At 50.6% G+C, this 17,125-nt stretch overlaps 1 protein-coding gene and 1 long non-coding RNA gene across 5 annotated transcripts in view; one reads left to right on the top strand and one right to left on the bottom strand.

Annotated features, from left to right (window-relative positions):
- Window positions 1–59: 59 nt before the first annotated feature.
- Window positions 60–7,226, bottom strand: LOC107317977. 2 transcript variants are annotated; one of them, XR_001557096.2, is made up of 3 exons: window positions 6,984–7,226; window positions 5,796–5,910; window positions 60–303 (listed from the first exon to the last, which is right to left on the bottom strand). It is a non-coding gene; the product is annotated as an uncharacterized LOC107317977 (long non-coding RNA). The 2 variants fall into 2 exon arrangements; XR_001557097.2 differs by lacking the exon at window positions 60–303 and adding an exon at window positions 2,795–4,568.
- A 528-nt stretch (window positions 7,227–7,754) lies between these two features.
- Window positions 7,755–17,125, top strand: part of RYK (receptor like tyrosine kinase) — a 48,485-nt gene continuing 39,114 nt past the window's right edge. For 2 of the 3 annotated variants that reach the window (XM_015871176.2, XM_015871177.2), the window contains exon 1: window positions 7,759–8,075. In XM_015871176.2, coding sequence (XP_015726662.1) covers window positions 7,790–8,075 — 286 coding nt within the window. In that variant the 5' untranslated portion in view covers window positions 7,759–7,789. Of the gene's footprint in view, window positions 8,076–17,125 lie in introns of all 3 variants that reach the window. The other variant, XM_015871178.2, reaches the window with a different exon arrangement.

Here is a 17,125-nt window from a genome sequence, read left to right on the forward strand (position 1 = left end):
GTGCCTGAGGCTGAGCGCGTAGGGGTTCCCGTGGCTGTTGGGTGGATTGGAGAGGCTCAAAGCGATGGCGAGGCCTGAGCTGTTGTGTTGCTTTGCTCTGCATCGCAGCCTTCCAATGGGACTCATGTGGCCTCCCAGGGCTGTACCTGTGCTGCACAGCCCCCTCCTGCTCCCTTCAGCTGCAGCGGCTGCCTGGGAAGGGCTGCAGCATTCCTGGCATTCCTTGGTGCTCACACCCCGCTCCTTTTATTTACCCAAATCCGGATGCAGGTCTGGCTGCTTTTGCAGGCGGCTTTTCAAGAGCTGCAACGAAAAAAAAAACCAAAACGAAATGAGGATAAAGGAAGGAAAATCCTGAAAATCACCTGTAAATGGAGCAGGATGGGGCTCCTTCTGAGGATGCACCAATGTGTGGATGAGCTCATTTATTTCATAGGGTTGTTTTGGAGCTCACGGAGCAGCCTGATGTGGCTCAGTGAGTGTGTGGACAGGCTCCAAAAGCTGCTGTCTCTGTCTTTGTGGTATGGTCTCCACCCACGCTGTCTCCTCAGGGTTGTGCCATCAACAGCCTCGCTCGCACCCGCTGTCCTTCATCCCACACCAGGTCCTGCTCAGGTGAGGACACGTCCCTGTCATGGGGTCACCAGGGATCTATTTGCTTTCTCAACTGAAACACTGAGATGGAGCTGCTCCCATCCTTGTGTCCCTGGGTCCCCTTGTCTTTGTGTCCCCATGTCCTCGGTCTTTCATCCCTGAACTCCTGTGGTTTCAATCCCCGGGTCTCTGCATCCCTGTATCTATATCCATCATCCCTGCATCCCAACTGAGAATGGAACTCGGTCCTCAGAGCATCCCTGGGGCTGGGCCTCCTCAGCCTCCTGCCTCTGCTCTATTTCTGCAGCCACATGCTGTGTCTGGAAAGGGAAAGGGGATCCCATCACAACCTCCTTGAGATGGAAAACACCGCTTTAAAAAGCCCCCAAATCCCCACCTTCCATCAGGATTGGGCAGAAGGGGGATTCCCCCAGTCTTTGTCTAATGGAGGAGGGACCCGTGCAGGGACAAGCTGTGGGGCACAGCAAACCAGTTGGGCAGAGCGTGCAGCCTCACGTCCCAGCTTGCTCGGGGTGCAGGAATGAGGCTCTGCCCGCTGCTCCAGCTCTCTGCACTGCAGGGCTGCTCCTTCCTCAGCCCTGGCCCTTCTCCTCCTCCTCCTCCTGGGCTGGAGCGCGCCGGGCGAATTCCTCATTCCTGTTCCCCTCTCTGCGCTGCCTGCCTGCCATTTTTGCATGCAAACAGTAAACAGGCTGTTATTATCCGGGATGCTTTGAATAACTGTGGCTATTTTTTCTCTTCCCAGTATTCTAAAAAGGCAAAAAATTCCCTGCGGTTTCTGAGTCAAGTTGTCTTTTTTTCTCTCTCTTCTCCTTCCATCTCTCTCTCTTCCCTTTCCTTCCCACCACCTCCATGACCCCAACAAACCCACACTGAGCTCCCTGCCCTGCTCCGGGGCTCTATGAACAGGGACCTGGGCAGCCCATGGGTTTTCCATCCCTGGAGAGCTCCCAACCTTCCAGGCATGGCCAATGGCGCTGCTCCATTCCAACCATCCCATGACTTGTGCTTGGATCTGAGGGTGGATGTTGGGATGGAGCCCATGGGATGAGGTGGCCTTGGGGCACCTCTCCCACCTGTGAATGGCTCACACTCAGCGCATGGGGAGAGGTGAGGGAGAGGCCTTGAGGTCAATGGAAGCTCTTTCAGGTGACTGTTGGGTTGCAGAGGTCGGGTTGCTTTGTGAATCTCTCCGTTTTCCAACATGCCTTTGGAAATGCTCACATGGAAATTGAAAGGCAGAGAACTGACACAGCCCTGGTTGCGTCTCCCAGGCTAGAAAACAACGCAAAGCAACCCCAAAGTCAGATGTATGATGCCATGGATAACCCTGCTCCATCATCCATCCTTCACCCAGACCTCAGCCTGGGAGTCAGTGGGGCCCTTCTGCCCCATAATGGGGCTGCACTTCCAATGGGCTTTGCTTTAGGGATTCTTTATCCCCGTGCAGCATTGCTTTGCCCCTATGCAATGTCGCTTTCCTTTCCACTTCAGAGCTGAAACTCTCCAAACCCACAAACGTGTGAGGATTTTTGCTTGCCGATCCAAGAGAAAGTGCGTGTCTTTCAGTGCTCTCATGCCTCAGGAATTTACAGAGAGATTTTTCATCAAATTTAGGGAAAACAAACGGATTCGGGCAGAGGGAAGGGACGGGAAGGTTCAGCTACTGCTACCTGAGATGGCGCAGCCGTCAGTGGATGGGGTCTCCTTGAAACCCTTTGTGGTGTGTGTGTGGGGTGGGGGCTGCCTTTGGAGCGGGACAGCGACTGCTGGGCAGCAATGGGAAGGGATGCAACATAACAGGGCTGTGGTACAGCAGTGAGAAAGCAGCTTTCAGGCACACAAACAGCGAGAGCGAGCGGCACAAGGCAGCGTTTGGCCTCAGCTGAAAATGACGAGTGCTGGAAAATATTCCCACCCACATTTTTTAACACCCTGAAAGCGCCATGAGGTTTGTTTGTTTGTTTGCTTTGCGTCGGATCCAGTGTGAAGCAACACTGAGCTGCCCTTGGGATGCTGTGGTGTGTGTGAGGGGGCTGTGGGCTGCAGTGGGGAGCAACGCGGAGCCCCACACAGAACCTGGCGCATCCCAACACAGCCTGAAGTTTGGGAGCACATTGCCATGGTGACCCAAATGTTGTTTTGTCCAGCTGTCCAAAAAAGAAAACCAACAAGAAAGTGGAAGAAGGAGAATAATTAGTAATTAATAATCATCATCATAAAATGGAACCGATGGAGGAAATTCTAAGAAAATGAAATAATCTGGAAAACTGGCCCGGCTTCCTCCTCCTCCGGGAGGGTTTGTCCCAGCACACACAGCTCGGAGCAGGGCAGGAGCCCATGGCCGGGCTCAGCAGCAGCGCTGTCCCCAAATAGAGCTGCCCCAAGCTATTTCAGGTGATGGCCCCACAGCTGAGACGCCTGTCTGCGTTTTTAGGGGAGGACCGGAGCATCGGCTGCAGCCACTTTTACATCCCCAGGCATCCAGGGTGACCCTGCCCTGAAATGAGCTGCTGAGCTCGTGGGTGCTGGGCACTCAGTGCACCCTCCTTTAGGGAGCTGCAGGGAGCAGCGATGTCTTTCAATGTCTTGAGCTTGGGGAACGCTGCGCTGTCAGTGTGACTAGGAAGAGCTGGCTTGCTGCAACGTGTCAAGGCAAGCGGCCCTGCTGCCTGCTCCAGGTCCTGCACGGCCTCCTGCTCCTTGCGCAACACACAGAGCTTTGCCAGGAGCAGGGCTGGGCTGTGGAGCAATGCAGAGGGGCAGCATCACCATCTCTTCAAGCACACAGCTTTGTGTGATGCCCACTGCCATCCTACACACCTCCTCCTGAAGCCCCGTTCCCTAAGGGGGAAGTTCATCAAACTGTGGCTCAATATGCTGGAAGACACTGAATGACGCTGATACATTGAACGACACTGATGCTGTCCAGAGGGCAGCGGAGCTGTGAGGGCTGTGGGGCACAAAGTGTGATGAGGAGCAGCTGAAGGAACTGGGGTGGGTCAGTCTGGAGAAGAGGAGGCTCAGGGGAGCCCTCATTGCTCCGCAGCTCACTGAGTGCAGTGGGCACAGTGGGGTGGGCTGCATTGGACTTGGGGATCTGAGGGGTCTTTGAAAACATAAGGATTCTGTGATTCAAATGGAGAATTCCTCACATCCTTCCGAAACTCCCCAGCTTTCCCTGCAATCTCGGGGCTCCGGCAGCCTTTCCAAGCTGTGGGATGAAGCATTTCCCCGACGTGGTTGCACTGATGTAATGGGGTGGTGAATCAGTGGGGATCTTTCTGCCTTCGCTGTGTCGTATCACCGCCGTTGATGAAGCTTTGCTATGTTAAGAGGCAGAGCCCCATGCAAACCAGTCTTAGTAAACGGTGAGTAACTGCACCGTGTCTGATTTCAGCCCCACGAAGCGGAGAGAACAGCGGGGATGCAAAACTATTCTGGATGGTGAGACCCTGCTCCAAACAAAAGGGACGCCAGGCAATGTGTGGCATTCTGAAGCGTGTCAATAGCAGCTGCAGCTCTCCATTAGGTGTAATGGAGGTGGTGGTGGTGGGGATAGCAGAGCCCGTGTTTGCTGCATTGGGAAGGGAGCTCCCGGCCACTGAGGTCCTGGTGTTCCCCTCACGTGGGTGAATGAACTCCAGGGCTTGGAGTGAACACCATGTCCACATTCTTCAGCCCGAGCTGGGAATGTCAACTCCTGTCCCGACGCCAAGGGCCGCATTCCACCCCGATGCTGCTCCCAAAAATGCCAGCAGCAAACAGTGCTGTTTGGTCCGGGAGGAGGCTCGGGGGTGTCTGCTGGGTCTGCTTGGCTGTTTGTGGGTGCACGGCAGGGCCAGGCAGGGCTCAGCCCCCTTGTGCCTGCCCTGGGGGGGTCGGCAGGAATTCAGACCCCAGGGACAGGAGGGAGGATGCGGGGAATTCGCTCTCGAGGCCGGTTGCCATGGCTGCATATTTCAGAGAAGCAAGCAAAGGGGGAAGGGGGGAGGGGTGGGGGGAGAAGAAGAAAAGCAAAACATTTTATTGGGAGGGAAGAAAAATAGCGGGGCGAAAAAATGCAGAAGAGTAATGAGAAGAAACAGCGAGGCCAAGAAATGCATGAGGTCATCCTTAGAAACTGGTGTCTGAGGAGTTCTCTGTAGCTCAGGCTACTCTAATATTTATCGTGTGTTATTTAAACCGTGGCTCCTGGCAGCAGCTGGGCCCCGCAGTGCTGAGTGCTGCTCCAGAGCGCTGTTAAAAGAGGGAGCTGGGCTGGGGGAGAAGCCTGGAGGGGTGGGGGGGAACCTGGGGTGAAGAGAGAAGGGGTGGAGGGGTCCGTCCTTTATGGGGTGTCCTCAGGGAGAGCCAGATGCACAGGATGAGAAGTAATAGTGTGAAGCTGCACCAGGGGAGGGTCAGGTTGGGTGTTAGGAGGGATCTCTTCTCAGACAGAGCCGGGCTCTGCTGTGCGGTGCTCACAAACCCCCCGGGGCTGTTTGTGTCCGGACCCCCTCAGCTCACTCACTCCTATCACCGCCGTGTCCCCAGCGCTGCTCCGTCCCATGCCGGGCAGGCAGTGCCACCTAGTGGTCCGCTCCGGAGCGGGGACCTTGAGGAGCGATGGCTCAGCGATGGCTCAGCTCGGCACCCCCACGGTGGGGGGGGTTTGCCTGATGCAATACGGAGTGGGAGACGCTGTCTGGTTTCGTTGTGCGTAACGCGAGCTGTGAGACGCCCTGTTACCCAAAACGAAGGCAATTTGGAAAGCAAAAGGCATGGCTGGAGGCTTGATGAGCGCAGCTGCCCTCAGGTTCTTTGCAATGTTTGATATTTGCAACACCAAGGTTGGGATACAGGGGTGATGGGGAGAAGGGTGACAGCACACCTGCCACCCCGACTCACAGAGGGACACAGTGGGGCACAACCCACAGGACATAGAGCCCATGGGTGCGACCAGCACAAGGACAGAAGCTGAAGAGATGGGAAATGCCGAGATAAGGAGCTGCTGAAGCCACTCAGGTCAGGAGCAGGGAGGGTGCTGGCATCCGGCACAGCAACGCCCTGTGCTGCCATTAGGTGACTCGCTGCTGGGTCAGCGGCCTGGATAACGCCTGGCCTGGGAACCAGGGAGCAATGAGGCAGCAAAGAAGCTTGAACCAGAGGAGGACTGAGCTGGTGATGGCACACACTACCTGCAGGTGGGATCCCTGTGGGCAGGGACAGCGTGGTGGGATGCTGCCATCAGCCGCTTCTGTGCTTCTTGGAGTGAAGGATGCTGCTCCGGGACATCTGGGATGGCAGGCAGGGCTGGGAGCACAGAAAGAGAACATGTAAATGGAACAGCAAATCCCCAGAGCTTGCTACTGTCACTTCTCCAAAGCATTAAGTTACTACTGAGCCACTCAAATGGTGGGCATCCATCACTGCCCGTGCTGTGAGTGGCTGCAGAGTGAGTGAATGGTCCAGCAGGGACTGCAAGAACACCCAGAACAGCAGCATGGGAGGAGGAAGGCTGTTTTCAAGCTGAGGATCTCTGAAAACACAGCATCCAAAGAATGGGTTTGACAAAAGCACAAAGCATTTTAACAAGGGGAAACATCCTGCTAAGTCTTTGGGTTTATTGGTGTTGAGCACGTTCCAAGCCCTAAGAGAAGGACTCAGAATGAAGCCATTAAAATAGTTGGCTTGCAGGACATGCAGCGTAAGCACAATTAAAACCAATCCAGGTCTAGTTTTACCTAGAAAGCTTCTCATTGACAGGAATTTGTTTTGAAGAGGTAAAAAAAATGCTTTCAATAAAAGACATCCAGCTGAGCTTATGGTGCTCGGAGCTGGGAAAGGAGGCAGATAATGTTTGGCCACATTATAGTACTGAGTCCAGCCAAGGGAATGGATACCACTGCTCCCCTTCCTCCCATGTAGCGCCTTCTGCTCTGCTCCAAAGGCCACCAGAAGCTACAGGAAGGTTCCTGTTGCCTGTAATGAGCTCCTTGGTGTCATCCAGCACTCACTGTGCTTAGGGAGGTTTGGTTTCTGCAGTCAAATCAGCACTGAGAGGAGATTGAGAGGCATCTCTGCTGCATGTCCTGCTTCGATGGGTCCAGGACTGGGAGTCAGTGAGAGTGGCTGAGTCAGTCAGTGCTCCTGGTTCACTCTGTCCCTGTAAAAATGAGGCTCAGGGCTATTTCAGAAAGGAAGTCCAAGCAGTGCTTTTCACTTCCTGGGTAAATGCTCCAATTGCCACCTTGTATGAAAGAAGGATGGGTTACAGTAACTCTTACTACACTAATTGCCTCCATTCCTATCTCGTGTGTGGGCTCTGACAAACCCTGCTAAGCCATAAAACAGCTCAAGCTGCCAGAACAGAGGGAAAGACTTACAGAAGGGATCTGAAAGATGGGAGTGCAGGATTCTACTTCCCACGGGAAGAGGGGAACCAAAGAGCAACCAAAGCGCAGCTCTGTTGGACACCATCACAGTGCTCTGATCACCCAGTTCTTGTGATGAGGAGAAACCCATTTGAAGACAGAAATGGATGTCCTGGAGGCATTCGAGGCCAGGCTGGATGTGGCTCTGTGCAGCCTGGTCTGGTGGTTGGTGACCCTACACACAGCAGGGGGTTGGAACTGATGATCATTGTGGTCCTTTTCAACCCAGGCCATTCTGTGATGCTATGAGAAATGACAGAGGAGGCACAGATGTCTGTATCAACATGGAGGGACTGGTTCTTTTGCACGGTCATTTACCACCATTACTGGAGTCCTCCCCTTCACCCAGCACCCATGCACACACCGCTATATTCACCATGTCCAAATCCAAGCTCCCATCGGTGCCATTACTCCGTAAGCAAATCCACAGCTATTGCTTAGCAGCTTTCCACGGACAGGCCGTATCCTATTGCAATATAACCTTACCCAGAACGGTTTTGAAAGACTTAATCCTGCCAAAACACATCGCCGTAAGATCTTTAGCGTTCGGGCTGGCTCCTGAATTGCATTTTTCCGCCTTTTCCAAGGGCCGTCCCACCGCCTGTGTGAGGGTTGTGAGGCGGGACCGGGGCGGCGCTGAGGCGGCGTCGTGTCGCGCGTGCGCGGGGCGGGCGGCCGCAGCCATGAGCGGCGGGGCGGGGGGTGGCGGCCGCGGCGTGTGAGGAGGGGTCGGCGGGGCCGCCTCCCTCCCCGCGGACATGGTGCCGGGGAGCCGGGGCCCGGGACGCGGCGGGGGGTGGCGGCGGCCGAGGCGAGGCCGGCCCATCTCGGCTCCGGGGGAGGAGGAGGAGGGCGCGGGGTCGTGCCGGCGGGGCCCGCGCCGCCATCTCCTCCGCCTCCTGCCGCCGCTCCTCCTGCTGCTGCTGCCCGCCGCCGCTCGGGCCGGCTCCGCTTTCGGTTCCGGACCTCCGGACTGGCCTCCTGCCGGCCCAGGGCCCAGCTTGAGTTTGTACCTGAGCGAGGAGGAGGTGCGGCGGCTGATCGGTGAGCGCTAGGCCCGGCGGGGGGCGGGCCGGGATGGGGGGCTGGGATGGGGGGGTGTAGTTTTGGGGTCAGGATGGGGCTGATGGTGTCGGGGAGCTGTGAGAGCGGGTTCTAAGGAGCGATTTGGGGATCTGAAAGGAACGTCGGTGTGGCCTCGTGTCCGTATAGTGGGGGTTTAAGGGAGGAAAAGCAGCCTGGGCCGCTCCGCTGTGTCCCCTCGGCCGCAGCTGCTGGGGATGCAGGGCCGTGGGAGGGATGAGCTGAGGCTGTGATTTAATTAGCGAGGTGAGTGGCGTTCCGAGGGCACAGAGGAGACCTGGCGATAATTGGGTGCGTGTGTGAAAGGAATCTTAATTTCCAGGCAGGCTGACAATTGCTGCCCCGCTTCTTGGAGGCGGTTGGTGAAGTCCCCCATCTGGCCCGCTGCAAAAGGCTTTCAGAGCAGTTCTGTGCTTGGAGAAGGCTCCGATTGAAACAAAGATTTGTTTTCTATAGGCTTTGGCTCACGGGGACTCTTGTTTTGAGACTCTGTCCATCAGCTCTAAACAAGGATGTCGGTATCCGCAGCAGTTTGTTTTTCAGGAGGTGCCCCGTGATTCTGGGAGCTCAAAGGCAGAATCTTCTATCAGCGCCTTTGAATCTTCTATCAGCGTAAGGCTTCCATTGCATCACATAAGCAAAATAACTTCAGTTAATTTGCACGTCGCTGATTGCAGTTGGGGACTCGGAGTGAATGGTGTTGTAAACATTTTGTTTCTGCTGTCATCGTTTTTACATCACAAGTGCTTGCTGCCAGATGCTCTGCTGCAGACAGGGGATAAAGAAGTCGGCCTTGCTGTTTAGCTGAGTCTCCAAACAAGTAATTAATCTTGAAGCCCTGTGAGATCTGAGCTATCCATTTCTAGTCTGAAATGTGTATTAGTTGGGCTTCCGTTGGTCCGCCAGTGTAATTATTTGTCATTAAGTATAACACCAGGAAGACTTCTCGGTGTTTTTTTAAGCTAAATTGCAGCCCATAATCTTCCTTGTGGGCATGCATTGCTAACGTGGCTAAAGCCACTTGCTCCTCAGGTTGTCTGTACCTGGTTTATGTTGTTTAAAGTATCTGGCACATAATGGGCTCCTCTGTGACCCCACAGGCTTGGGTACATTGGAAACTAATGTGGCAATAAGATTTCTAATCATCTGAAAGAATGGAGCTTCTTTTAGGAAAGCAGTGGTCTGGTAGATGCTGTAGGCAGGAAAACTACACTGCTTGTGTAAGTGATCTGTTAGCTTCAATGAAGCTGCAGTATAAACATGCAAACTACATTGTTTTACCTGTTGTTTGCAAACAAACTCCATCTGTGCTACTCTGTTGCTGTGGTTAAAGGGGAAGCTCTCTGAAGTGTTAATAAACCCAAGGGTTACAGTCTTGCTACAGCCTGTGGTGTGTTTTCCAGCTTCTTAAGATTGCTACTGTACATCTTGAGGTCATAAAGTTGATTTGGAACCAATGGAATTATACAGCCATGTATCTGTTGGATTGACTGTACCCAGTGATATGATGCTGGAGCATCCTTGGGGCCTGGTGTAAGTTCTGCAGGGATGTACCCATGGGTGGCCCCACTGCCAGCCAGGTTGTATCTATCTATTCAGGGAGGCACTGCAGTGCTCCTCTGCATGCGAGGTGAAGAAATATTGGCTTCATGTTATTCGTGGCTGCTCTTTTCTGTGGAGCAGAGGCAGGGCAGATAGTGTGGTTTGTAGTGAAAACTGCCTGCTACTTCCCTCTGTGTTTATGCTTATGATTTCCATTGGTAATCTGCGTGATTCTGACCATATGGCTGCTTTAGGATTAGCTGTTTTGAAATCTTTAAGGCTTTACATAGAGGAGAACTGGAGAAAACTGGCTTGCCTTTTTGTGTGAGATACGTTGTTATTTTAAAAGGCTGCAGCATTCTCAGGACCCGAAGGCACTGCTGGCTGTATGGCAGACAGATGGACTCTCTGTCACAAGCATCCCTTGCTATTCCCATGGAATGGCATTCTCAGCCATCCAAACCATGAGCCTGTTGATGGCATTGATGAAGATGCTACAGAGCTCTGAGCCCTGAGGGACACCCCTTGTCACAGATCTCCATGCAGACACTGAGCCTTTGAGCCGACGCACAGCTCCATGTTTGTGGTAACACTGTGTGACTGTATCACATTTCTCCAGTGTGTGTGATGTTAAACGCTCAGGACAGATGGTGTTAAATCAGTGATGAGTTATTCAGTAGAGGGTCTGTGTTTTATTTAGTGGCTTTCATTCAGTTTTTCCTGTGAAATCAGAGTGTGATGTTCATCTGTTGCAACGTTCCATCATCTGCTGTTTGCAGGATCCTGTGATCTAAAGGCGCTTGGATCCCTGTTTTGCAAGTAGCAAACTAAGATATAGGAGATGGGGTAAAAAATATCCACTATTTATAGCTATCCAGCTTTATTCTGAAATTGATCTGATCTTTTAAAGTACACGGACAGCGTTGTTTAATAGGTGCATCTCTCTTGAACTGGAGTTTTGGCTATGAGGCCTGGTACACTTTTCAGCATTGATCTTGTGGGCAGCTTCTTAGCCTGAGCATTAATGAGATTGAAGTCCCGTGGGGGAAAATACACACGTGTGGCATCACATAAAGCTAACTTGAAAATGCAGGAGAATCTTAGAGTCCCATGTCCTACGACACTTGCATTGAGCTTGTGAAGCTAGTATTCCTTGGCTTAGTTTCTTCTAGGTTATTCATACTGAGTGTAGTGCTCTGTTTGGTTTTATATCTGCTCTTGCTTAATTACGGAGTTCAACTAGCATTGGCTTTCTCTTACGTGCTGTAAAAGTTCATTTGAAACCAGCATGCAGCTTGCTCAAATGAGTTGTCTAGCTAAGTGAGGTGCAAAAGTGACGCAGAAGCTGCTGTAGCAGAGGGTTGTTTGCTCATTTCTTAGTCATGCTGCTGTGTTCCAGCCATTTAACTTGCTGTGTTCCAGCCATTTAGCTCTGTTTTTCATGAACTCAGTGGCTGAGGTTGGAAGGGACCTCTGGATATTTCCTGGTCCTGCCCACTGCTCACCAGACAGAGCTGGTGCCTGGCATCGTGTCCGGAAGCTTCTGACCATCTCCAAGGAGGGGATTCCACAACTTCTGGGTGACCTGTACCAGTTCTCCGCCACCTGCACAATCCAGAAATGCTTCCTGAAGTCCAGAGGGAACCTCCTACATTTGGGTTTGTGCCTGCTGCCCTGTGTTCTGTGTTGAGCGCTGCTGAGCAGAGCCTGGCTCTGTCCTCCTTGCACCTCCCTGCAGGGACTGATGGCCATGGCTGTGTTTCCACTAAGCCTCTCTGCCGGCTGAGCAGACCCAGCTCTCTTGGCCTCTGCTTACAGGAGAGCTGCTGCAGGCCCTTCAGCATCTTCCCTTTGCTGAACTCTCTCAGGTAGCTTCATTTTCTGATGCAGAACAGCTTGCTTAACGTTACCAAAGAGCTTCATGGCATTTGCACTGCATCTGTAGTGACTGGAGAACCTCTGGTCTCTGTCCATTACCTGCTTAGTTGTTGTGAAAGGGACCTGGAAGCCAGTGTGCTGTGATATACTGGATGTTAAAATTAGTGAAAGTACTTTTTCCTGTGATTCTTGAGTTGCTTCAAAGCCTGTTCACACCTGTCTGTCACAGCTTTGCAGCCCGCAGCATCACCACTGCATAGCATTCATGCTATGAATGAGCCTTGTTAGTAACACCTAGTATAAAGCTGTACAATTATGCTTCAGTGTATCATTAGAAAGGAGCTTAATAATTACTGTAGGTGCACGCTGCTGGCTGGGCAGCAAGCTTCTAACCTTGGCAGTTGCTGTGTGTTTGAATAGAATTGAGCTGTTGCTACTGGCCTCAGAATATTCACATATATTCCAGTTAATTGGGGGTGCTGCTTTCAGGCCAGTTGTTTTATTACCTCTCCCAGTACAGCCCCTCAATCTAATGACAGGCTGCGATGGATGCTTCTGAGATGGTTTTTTAGCGTTGTAGGTGAAACAGGGGGATTGAGGCATCAGGGCTTTGTGAGGATGCATGCAGCACCATCTGCTCTCTTGCAGGCTGCAGCAGGTTGTGACAAGTCGCTTGCATCACGAAGTTGAGCAATCTGTTTTCGGTTTGGAGCCTTCCAGTGTGCCTGGTTGCTTGTCCATCTGATTTACTGAGTACCACAGTTCATGTCAATATTGTTTTGAGGTTTATGAGAACAAGCTGCATTTTGGAGTTCCTCTGCCTTTTTCCATTTCGTTACCTCCCTTTTAATTTACACACTTCAAATTGCGTATGGAGAGCTTCAGAGACGTGTGTGCTCATATAAACCCCTACTTGTAATGTTTATAAACCGGCAGAAGAATCTGCTTCCAGGAGCTTCCAGTAGCCTATGGAGGCAGCCTCTGATGTGGGTGAGGATTGCTTTGAAATCTTTTCTTTTCCATGGGGCTGCTGTGATGAAAGAGGTCCAGGAAACCTTGGAGTTCTTTGCAGTTGATCCGTGCAGCAGTGCTGAGGTGGAGAGCGGGTTTCTGAGGCCAAGTGTATCACGCCAGCTTGCGTGATGGAATGTAAAAATGCTGGGGGCTCGGTTCAGATCCTTCCCAATAGAGGAGGCATTTGCTTCTGATGACTGCTCCATGCGGAGGGGTGCTACTGGCAGCTGGGGCTTGGCTTCCCCATGCAGCTACCTGTGCTCAGCCCTGGGAGGAAGCAGCCATTTTGGCTCCTGCAAGGTCAAGGTCTGCCTAGTGATGCACTTGGGAACGGTCTGACCTCTAAGAATGAAGGCTGGCCTCCCAGGAGAGCAAAATGCCAGAGCTGCGTTTCTCACTGATGTGGTTTTGTGCACGCATTCTGTTTGGCAGCATCTTATTCATCATCAGTGATTGTTTGGCTTCCTTGAGCACATGCTCTCCCTCTGGTTCACTGACAGAATGGGAACAAGGAAGAGGAAGTGAAGGCAGAGCTCCCTGCATGCATGAGAAAAGCCAGCTAAAAGGGCTCACGGTGTTGGGAGCAAGGCAAGGACTGAAGCTTCTGTTAAACACCAGCTGGGATGGGGGGGAACATAGGGGGTAAGGAGCATGCTTACAGATGTGAAAAGTCCCTGGATGGCATTGTGCTGTGAGTGAGAGCTGCAGAGATGGCTGTGCTGTGCTCACTGATATGTGGGATCAGCTATTTAGAAAACTGATGTGTGGGATTTGCTGTTTTATTTAATTTTCTTCCCCTTTTCTGCTGCTTGGAGTCGTGTTTTGATACTGGAGAAGCTGAATAGGTGCTTAATTCCAAATATTCAGAGCTCTAATAAAAGAGGATTTCTTGATGACTAATTCCTACCCAAACATCCTACTGAAGCATCACGTTGCCACCATTCCTGCAGCAGAGTGCCCTTACTTAGAGACTATTCCTTTAGTGAGTTAGTGTGCACTGCTGAAGCTGCACTTCAGGTCCCAGCTGCAGAGGCTGAAGTGCTTTTAATCAGATGTGCCTCACGAATTGTGTGGGTTTTTTTTTTCCATGCTTTCCTGAATGGCTGCAGTACCAGCAGATCCCATGTAAGAATGAATGCTGACACTCTCTGCTAAAGCCTTGTGGCAGTACAAAGGGCGCAATGGTAGAGGCTTCAAACGCATTATTTCTCTTCCATCTCTGCCTTTGTCTTTCTTTCAAGCGGATAACTCACATATTTGCACTGACTGCTTTGGAGATCTGGGAGCAGAAGCAACAGCATGAAACTAATGCGATGCTTTAGAATTTCACTGCCACTTAACTGAGTGTTGAATAGCCGTAATTAAATTAACCAGTATATTGATTTCACTGGGCTGCTTGGGAAAGATCAGAGCAGCAATGTAAGTGCTGGAGCTGCTGTTAGCTGGCTTGAAAAGCTGCAGCACACATAACACCAGCAGGACTGATGGTGAGACTGAGCAGACTGATAAGCAAAAAAATATCCTCTGGAATCTGCTGTGGCCTTTATGAAGTTAATTGGTGGCCGGTAGAGTAACTCCTAGTAGAATGAAAGCAGCGTTAATGGGTAATTGTTCCTGAAGTTATCATGCCTGTGGCTGCTGGCAGGGCCACTGCTCAGCAGGTGGCTCACACTGCTCCGCTGCCCTGCTTTTCCTGCAGAGGTAACTGGGTCAGTGCACGGGTTGATTGCTGTGACTAAAATAGGAGTTGCACATGGCACAACTTCCGTGGGTAGAGGATGCTGAAATATTGCAGGTACACTCTGTGCTTGAGTCCAGATGACTCCTGGCATACTTTGGCCAGGTGGTTACACTTTGGTTGGGAGTATTACAGCAATTCAGTCCGAAGAGATGTGCAACACAACTTTGTTGTGAATCATAGAATAGTTGGGGTTGGAAGGGACCTTTGTATGTCATCTACTCCCGCTCGCTCTCACCTCAGCCCCCCAAGGAGGTGGTATTTGCTTCCTGCCAGGTGCCTGCCCCGTGACTTCCGCAGCTGCCTTGCAGTGAGAAAAACCTTGTGTGCCAGCGATGTTGAACTTGCAAATTCAGCATCATTCAAGTGAATTGCATCAGTGAAGGTGAAACTGGCATAAGTAAGGTACGCCATGGGTGATTGCCAGTGAAGAGTTGTGAGGATTTAATGAGAGCTCTCAGCTGGGAGCTTCTCTTCCTGTTTGTTAGCTGCTTCCTCTGAAGATTGCCTGATATAGGAATCTTGGTTGGTTTGCAAGAATGCAGTCATTGCCTTGAAGTTATGTTGGGTATTTCCTCAAATTGAAAGCCTTGCATATTGTGTTCCATCTCCTGCTGCTGAAAAGTGAACTCTGCATAGGTGTAGCAGCCCTCGGTGTGGATAAGCAGAGTCTGTGTGCTCTGTGGCTTCCAGAGTGGGTTGAGCTTACAAATCAAGCATGATATTGGCAGGGAGGTGTATGGAGGAGCATCCCCCAAGTGCTGTGTCTTAGGAGGAGGGCTGTGACAGTCAGGGAAGGAAAGTTTCTAAGCAAGGGTAGAAAGTGTATTAATGAATGCTGATGGATTCTGCCTGATGATTTCTCTCTCAAGCACAGGGTCTCTTGACTTCCTTTAGCATCTGGGTGATGAATATGAAAGTCCACCTCTACCTTATTTCCACATTAATTAAGACTTTACTCTTTCCTTCTTTCTGTTGTTCGTTTTTTCTGGAGACTCATGACCAGCGAGATGCTTGAAAACAAACATTTTGGCCTGAATTCCCAATGGACATCCATATCTGGCAGGCTATAACAGCATGGAGAAATACAAATGCAATAGGAGATCGTCATCTATTACTTACTCTAGTGAAGGGAAAGCCTGCTTTCTTTGTTGGGTATATTGGATCTGTATAAATAGGATGTTAGAAACATTTGTGTTTTCAGATACTTGGTGTTAAATTTAAAGAAATGTTCTGTTTTCTAAATGAAATCACACGTGTGGAGTTTGTATTTGATTTTCTCTTTATTTAAATCTCCCAGTTGTGTTTTCAGTCTTGTTTATGCTGATTGCTGAATGGAACTAATTAAATCCATTCGAATTAGAAATAGCTGCTTTGGGAAAACATTTTCTTTCCATGCTAAAGAGGCTTCTGTAACCAATAGCTGATTTCAGTTCTTCAGCCACGTTTTCTTGTGCTTATCCTGATGTTTTGAAGTGTGTCAAGACCTTGAGCACCTACTTGCCGAACCCCTTGCAAAGGAAGGAAGTCCCTGGCAAAGCTTTGATCATAATGTTGATATTTCAGATTTCTGGTACGTTTTTTCTAAGGAGGAAATGGGGAGAGAGGATGAAAGGACACGTTCCTTCCTTGATGAAGTAAATTGTTCACTGTTGGGAGAAGCCTTTGTTTTTGAGGGGTTTGTTGCATTGACCAAAGTAGTGGATGGTGATGAAGGGGTATCAAAGCCTGTTGGTTGTGAGGATGTGGGTCTTGGGGTGTCAGCCTCTGCTATTGCCAGAGGTGTAATGCAGTGGAGATGCTCAAGAGTGGAGGCATCATTCCCTGAAACCCATAAAGCTCAGAACAAATGCAGTGTTTATACAAAACGAGTAAGCTGTTTAAGCATGTATCCTTCTTCAATTAATTTATTTCAGTGGCTGTGAGTCAGGAGCGGGAGCAGCTCGCTTTGTGATGGCTCTGGAGGTTTGACATCACTCTGCAGAGGTTTCTCAGCTGTTTATATACTCTTAAAAATTACAGACCAGCACGTAAGACAACTGGCATTCATTTCAGTCACTCGTGTTACACAGACAGCAATCTACCAGAGGCAGACAGGTGGGAGGGCCGGTGATGTCAGCTGCTCTTACCCACATTGCTCTTAGGGCAATACTACTTGTTGCAGTATGAGTGCTGGTCTCGTTGCAGTCTCACCTAACTCTCGCATTGTGTGCTTGATTTAAACCCCTTATGTTGTAGGCAGGATCCGTCAGTATTGCGCTGTGATGATTTAAAGCCTGTTGTTTGGGGGTTTTATCTTAAAAGCTGTCGTTGTCTTTGAGAAACTCATGCTTCTACTAGTGCGTGTTGTAGGACAGCTTTGCTTTATAAGAATAAACTCTGCTTTTTCCCATGCTGACAGAGGCAAACTTCTTTTGTATGTCGTGCTTTTAAAAAGGGAGGGGGGAGAGACTTGAAGCTAGACTGCTTTTGCACAAGGGCACTTGAAAAGAAGTGTTTTGTTAGGCTTCTACACTGACATGATCCAATTTTGTCAGAACACAAGGGCTGCCCAGCATCTTTTGCATTTGGGAAGGAAAATCGGCCTCTCCCCTTCCTTTTTGAGCTTCTTCAGATGTTTTGTTATGTTAAACAGTGCAAAGAATGACACTTTCTCTGTGGTGCTGCTTAAATTCACCTTTTTGTTTGTGCTTGTTGGGAAAATTTTTTCTCACATAGGCTCGCTTGAGAGAGAGGAGAGTCTTCATCTTTATTCAAATAAAAGGAGTCTACAGGGGCATTTCCATGCAGGATCTCTCAGTTCATTCCTATCTCCTGCCCATTTCCTCACTGTTCCAAA

The sequence above is a fragment of the Coturnix japonica genome, chromosome 9 (assembly GCF_001577835.2).
Source record: "Coturnix japonica isolate 7356 chromosome 9, Coturnix japonica 2.1, whole genome shotgun sequence".
Taxonomy (NCBI): Eukaryota; Metazoa; Chordata; class Aves; order Galliformes; family Phasianidae; genus Coturnix; species Coturnix japonica.